Source organism: Sceloporus occidentalis, unplaced genomic scaffold (genome assembly GCF_023333645.1).
Source record: "Sceloporus occidentalis isolate IW3139 unplaced genomic scaffold, rSceOcc1.0.p SCAF_210, whole genome shotgun sequence".
NCBI lineage: Eukaryota > Metazoa > Chordata > Lepidosauria > Squamata > Phrynosomatidae > Sceloporus > Sceloporus occidentalis.
Window position 1 is genome coordinate 518,247 of NW_028317190.1, and position 6,681 is coordinate 524,927.

Sequence of the window (6,681 nt, forward strand, 5' to 3'; positions counted from 1 at the left end):
AGTATAAATATGCAAATCACATGCTTGGATCTATATGGCCCAACTAGCATTCTGCAAATTCCATGAAAAGAAAACCACACCACACTTCTGAAGCCCAAATTGATACTATATTAATAGTGCCTAATAGTCCTAAATACTGCAGGAGTTATGCATGTTTTGACACATGAGACAATTTTGTTTTTCTTCAATTTAATAAATTTAAACATTAAAGCAGACGATTTAATAACATGTAAAACGTGCTATACAATTTTACAAAATATATAAAAAGCGTGTGATAATAGTATACACAGAATCCCTACTAGAGAGGTGTTTCCTAACCATTGTTCTTCATGTATATAATGTGCATGACAACGGCAATCAAAGTGTTAGCCAACGGAGGCCAATAAAAGTATCTGGCAAGTTGTGGATAGGACACAAGCCTCCAAATCGTTTGGCAAGAAGAACAGACAGAAAGCAGATGTACAGAGATGCTCCATTCCTTCTGAAGAATAAAAGGTGCTGGTTCAGATGGAATGTCAGGACAATGTTCTAGAACTAAACAGATTAGAAGGAGTTAAGGTTGCCCCTTTTAGGCCGGATTTGTTATGATGGATGTTGATGCCGTTTTAACTAGCGTCCAGATTCCATCGTTGTAACGTTAACAGAGTCTGCATAACCATTAGATTATTCAAGTACACAGTGTAAGCAAAATGACAACCGATGTTAAGTTTTCATGAGTCATGATAATTTTGGCAGTAGCAGAAGTTTGTCAGTTAACATAAGTTAATGTAAACTTTAAATATTTGCACAAAAAAAAAGGTACCGTATTATTTACACAAAGGCGGAGGAGTGGGGAGAGTTAGTTGGCAAGTAGGTACTGCGGTAACTTTACATTTTCAAACTGTTGTCATTAGTTTTAAAGAACCAGATCGAAAGCGCAGGATTTTCTTCTTAAGGTTGTGTGATGCCTTAATTTTGACAAATGCTTTTGCCGTGGTTTGCAGGTCAGCCGCTGTGGCTGTCTGTATAGGAAGAGTATTTACAAACTGGGACCATATAAGCCCACCACTTTCGTCAGTATCGCTTGAAGTTGTGCTTTCGCCAACAAACTCTACCTCGCTCAAGCTGGACTCACTGTCCCCAAAACAGTTTGTGGTATAGTTGCTCTGTTCATCTTCACTGGTGTCTACAACCGTAGAATGAAACAAAGACTCACATTCTGCAGAATATTCCGAATCACTTGCCATGTAAGCATAAGGACTGCCATAGGGAAGCGGAACCTGAGCGTAGACACCCATTAACTCTCTTTGCTGACGCCTCCTCGCCCTCCTTAGCGCCTCTTCGTAAGAAATCTCAGCTGAAGATTTCCATCTACGGTAATCACCCCTCTTGTGTCTGGGTTTGGTCAAAACCACATCCTTTGATTGTCCATGTGGCTTGTTTCCAGATCTGGCTGTGCCACTATTTTTGCTGGCTCCACCACTTTCAGCAGGGGCGTGAAGTGGCTTTTTACCTCTTGGAGAGACTTTTCTCACTTTCTTGTTTGTATCCAAGTCATCTGGGAACCGACACTTCTTGCCCGTAACTTTACCTTTCTCCTTCAGTGTCTGGGAACCATTTTCCAGGACATGATAAACATTGGATCTGTGTTTTAAAGTGGAGCTTTTAACTATCTTTAAATTTTTTGTGGTTTTATGGAGTTTAACACCCTGTTGCTGAGCCGGTATGTAATGCGCATTAACAAGAAGTCCTTCATCTAGACTTTGAGATGATGACCCTTCACTTTTAAAGTCTAAGGATGGCCTCTCATCATGGGATGAAGAGTGGCAAGAGCTTACGGTGTTCTTGGGGGAAATCCTTTTTGGTGGTGGAACAATTTTGGTCTCCTGTGGAACAAGTATATTGTTGTGTGGGCCTTCCTTGTGAGATCCATTATATATGGGAACAGTTGTTTTATTGAGAGGACTGAGGGGCGCATCAGGAACAGAACTAATTTCCTTCAGAATATTTGAGGGGACCGGTAGAGGGCTCCTTCCCAGCCCTTGACACAGAGGCTTCACGTTATTTCGGAAACTGTTTTTGCTTTGAAGTTCATTCATAGTACTTTGCGGATAAACTGGGACAGACGGTATCCTCTTACTTTCCAGCTGTTCACTTTGAGATTCCTTAGAGCACTGTTTCAGAGGTGGGCAAGTGCCATTGTCCAAAGAGGTTATTCCAGCAGAATGTAAACATGTTTGCTTAGAATTCTTCGGATTAGAGATTCCACCATGAGGAACAGCAGCAGTCTGTTTGACACATATACTCCCATGTCTTAAAATACCCTTAGCTGGGTCAGCATTTACACTTGTTCTTGGCTTGTTAGTCCTTACAGGATGAGACTTTTTCTGAATCACACTTAAAATGTAACCATCCAACTTTTTACTGGGCAAAAGAGCTGCGGAGCACATATTACCATGTTGGTGCAGAGTTCCCTCTGGATTTACAGATTCTAGGTCAGGATTTATGCAGCCATCGCTGATGTTCAGTTCAGTATCCTGTTCCTCCTTCATGTTGCCCATCATTGATAGAAGAAACATGGGGCTTTGTACTGCTACAGCATGTAGTGGGCTTGGGTAGCGATAGACATCATTCCCATTTTTGGAAACCAAGTCACATTGATATTTCGGGTTAACATCTGTAACAGCTTCCACTGTATTAGAATGAGGGGTAGAAAAAGACCGTCGTATGGTGCCTGTTGCTTCAGGTTGCCCTTCCCTGTAGTCCAGCCATTCCATAAAGTCATCTTAAAATGATATCGAAAAAATGTGTTAATTACCTCTTAAATAATGCTTTGGACCTTATCTTCTCAATAAACACAGCAGCCCATGCACATATTAAGTCTATATGGAAGCGTGATCTTAATCAACCAGTCGGAAAGCCGTAAACCGCATCACAAACAATTGTGAAATTAGGTTGGACTGCAAACGTTACAAGGCAACGAGGATAAGACATAAGATAAGACATGAGTTGCATCCATTAGCTACAGAAATATAAAATTACTTTTAATAAATACATTTTAAAGGCAAACATGCTGAGAGCAGACCAACACGTCTCTAACAAATTTATGAAAGAGAACCTCTAGCAGATCACAAGCCAAGAGGGTGTTGATTTTCTTAAACATTTGTTAAAAAAAAATGACATCCTGTAAAAGATAAACTTTACCTGCAGACTTTGGTTGGCCATCTGTGAGATTTAATGATGCTTCCAGAGGACTGCAAAAGCAGGTGCTAGATTGGCAGCTGGATAAACATTCACTGAACACAGAGTTGGATGAATTTGAGAGTGATCCCGACGTCCCATCACTCAGCTCATAAAATCCTAGAAATAAAATAATAATAATAAACATGTGCCTTTCTAGAATTTGTAGGATGGGTGATAAAAGGTATGCAAGCGATCATTTTTAAAATTAGAATTCATTAGCAAAGACAATGAAATTTTTTTTCTAAATCAAACATATTAAGATATGGTTACATTTTATATTTATAAACAGCAAAATCGTATTTATTATATTAGATCGGCTCTCATTTGACATGCTATCGCATACCTGAACTGGGACGGCTATCCGTTTCATGATGTTCCTCAATAGGCTTTTCTGTGTCAATTTTCAAATCATTTATTTGCTTGTCCAGTTCGTGGAGCTGACTTAACAGACCAGCATCTCGCTTCCTCAAACAGTTCTGTAAAGTGACAGTAATGTAAGACGAGGCAATGCAAAAAGAAACAAAAAAAAACAATAACCTTGGATCTAAAAATATAATTTAAAAATCATAATAATAATAATAATAATATTTTACTGTGATTGTCAGCTTTCAGGCAGGGCCCTCTCTACCTAATGTATAATTTTGTCTAAATCTGTCAATTCTAGTCTTGTCATATACCCTGAATATATGTATTGTAATAAATGTTGCGGAAATTGTTGACACTAAAATGGTTGAGTACACACCCCTATACACAAATAGCCAGAAAAAAGCAAAAGCCCAGCACTCTCCTTGCATGCAATCAAAAGAGCAATTTCAGTTAAAAAAATAATCAAGCATTAATGCTGACCAGCAATTTTTAAGTTTATTATAGTTGTACAAAAAAAAAAAAAAAAAAAATGTCTTTTCTAGGAATTTGATAAATTGGGATAAATGTTATTATTGCCATTTGCAATTATTTTTTTCAGGTTTAAAGGGCATGAGGATAGAAAAATTGCATATAATAATTTTTTAAAAAATACATAAAAAAGGTACCTCCAAGTGGGGACACACCAATATAATTTTATTATGTTTTTGTCAACATAGTCATGGTGAGACAACAGGAAGGATAATTGGCTTTTATTTGTTTTGTTTTAATTAAGTGTTACATAGATGGATACTTCGTACCAACATTATACCTACAATGAGAGTGAACTGTAGCAAGCTATATTGGCTAGGCTGCTTCCCTTAAATTGCAGATTAATGTCCCTGTTTGTTATAAACCCAGATGACAGTACGTATTGAAAAGGCTCGCCTCGGGCTGAAAAGAAAAGCGTTTCAACTACAGCAACCTCTTCACAAAACCCGTCTGTGACACGGGCCCCCTGGTGGCCATACAGTGTATGCGCAGCTTAGGATCCTAAACGATCCCAAATGATGAATGTATAAGCTATACATATACGCTTTCTACATACAGCCTAGCTCTATGCGTAAGGGATACACCATCACATGTTACACATATATAATTGTATAGTGTGGATCTGCACAGGGTACACACAGACCATTAAGATCACATAGGTCTAAGTGAAAGGGTCAGCTGGGAGAGGCAGGGCAGCAGACAGCTTTGAGGAATTGCCCCACACGGCAAGTGTTCGTGGATGTGACAGCAGCAAATGGATTGTCCCTACCACGAAAGCACGACTAATGATACCCCCAGCCATAGAACCCCACTCACCCAGACAACACGGGTCAGGTTACCGCTCAGCCCCAGACATGTATTAAATAGCCTTAATCTATACAAACACAGCCTGCATCACAAGCAATGACTAATAACCCCCTTCAAGGGGCAATTCAGCCAACGAAAGATTCAGCAATCTCAGTACATTGACTAAGAAAGGGTTAACTCCCGTCCAATTCCCCCTCGAATGCTCTATTTGCCTTTACAGCAGCTCCATAAAAAGCTACGACCCCCGGGACGCCTTATTCTACTCGATCAGGCATGCCCCTTCTGGAACAAACGGGTGAAACTGTACGAACTGCCCCGTACACGTCAGCCACGCACAACAGCCCCTGTCAGGGCAATTCCGTGTTTCAGCAGCTCTTCCGTTAACCTACCAATTGCTTCTTCAGCAGCAGGATGTTCTCCTCCAGGAACTTCTCCTCCAGACTCCGGGGATTGTCGGTCCTGGCCGGGGTAACCTCGGGGCAAAGCGCCGCTTTAACCAGCAGTTCGTGCCTGTGTCTCAGATGGCTCAGCTCCCCCAGCCCAGCCAGGGTGGCTTCCAGGCGCTCCCGGGTCCTCTGGCGCTCCGAATCCGCCTCTACCTTCTCCTTACGACGGGGGGAGATCTCCAGAGGCTGCCCTGTATGGTCACAGATGGCTGGGACAGGCTTCATCCTGGTACACCGAGTAATGCACCCACTACAACATCTGCAGAAGCATCCACACTGGGGCTAAACTGGTCTGCCACAATAACGCAGAAGCCCCCCTGAGCCCCCCGGAAAGGTTCTGCACCTTTAGATCCACTTTGTCATTTATTCACCGCGGCTTTCGCACCGCAAACAATGAAATCCACGTTACAAATCCCAAATTTCCGAGTGACGCTTAATGCCCTGCCTGGGGTATGATGAGCATCCTCCTCCCCACTGCAGGGCGCTGATCACGGACTCCTGCTAGGGGCTGCCGGTGACAGCACAGCGGACCTCCGATCGTCTCTGCACGCCCCGTTCCAGCTTCTCTGCAGAGCACACTCTATACCCAATCCTGCTAAGTACCGCTGCTAGTGACGTCACTCGGAACCACGCCCACCCATGACCAGGTTCTACTGCCTGGGGACGTGAAATTCAATAGGTGCTCGCAGTCCGGCATATGAGCCCATGTTTAGAGCGTATAAATAAATATAAATATATATATAGAAATATATCAAATATGTATACATAATATACAGATCAAATGTATATATATATATATATATATAAAAATGTATGTATGTATAGATCAGATGTGTATATATTATATATATCTCAAATGTGTATATATTATATATTGTTATATGTGTATATATGTTTATATATATATCAAAAGTGTATATATATTATATATATCTCAAATGTGTATGTATTATTTATAGTTCAAGTGTAAATATATATAATATATAACATTTGATATAATATATATATATATATATACAAACTATAGATGGTGGAATATATGATAAAAAGGCAGTATTCCGTTTCCAAACCTACTATATTGTTTTGCATTCAATTAGTTCATTGAACTGAATAAATAAATAATATATGTTCTATATCATGCATGTTTTAATATAGGTAATCAATGTATTAAAACTGGCACTGATTTACATTTCAATTTACCTGTCATACGGATATTGTCACACTTTTGCTTAAGACCACTTATCTATGGAATTTTTGATCGCTTCAGTGAACAAAAAATACAGTTTATGTCTATTTTGAAGACTACCATAGG

At 40.2% G+C, this 6,681-nt stretch overlaps 1 protein-coding gene across 1 annotated transcript; it reads right to left on the bottom strand.

The window, feature by feature from the left end:
• Positions 1-875: 875 nt before the first annotated feature.
• Positions 876-5,594, bottom strand: LOC149277544 (dapper 1-like). Its single transcript, XM_089502765.1, has 4 exons — positions 5,313-5,594; positions 3,566-3,698; positions 3,184-3,339; positions 876-2,764 (listed from the first exon to the last, which is right to left on the bottom strand). Exons 1-4 carry the CDS (start codon positions 5,592-5,594, stop codon positions 876-878), a joined length of 2,460 nt encoding a protein of 819 aa, XP_089358891.1.
• Between the last annotated feature and the right edge of the window lie 1,087 nt (positions 5,595-6,681).

Coding starts and splice junctions, on each gene's coding strand:
- LOC149277544 (XM_089502765.1), bottom strand. CDS start 5,594: ATGAAGCCTGTCCCAGCCATCTGTGACCATACAGGGCAGCCTCTGGAG. Junction 3,340..3,565: donor GGATAGCCGTCCCAGTTCAG/GTATGCGATAGC, acceptor TTTTATTTCTAG/GATTTTATGAGCTGAGTGAT. Junction 2,765..3,183: donor TGGCCAACCAAAGTCTGCAG/GTAAAGTTTATC, acceptor TATCATTTTAAG/ATGACTTTATGGAATGGCTG.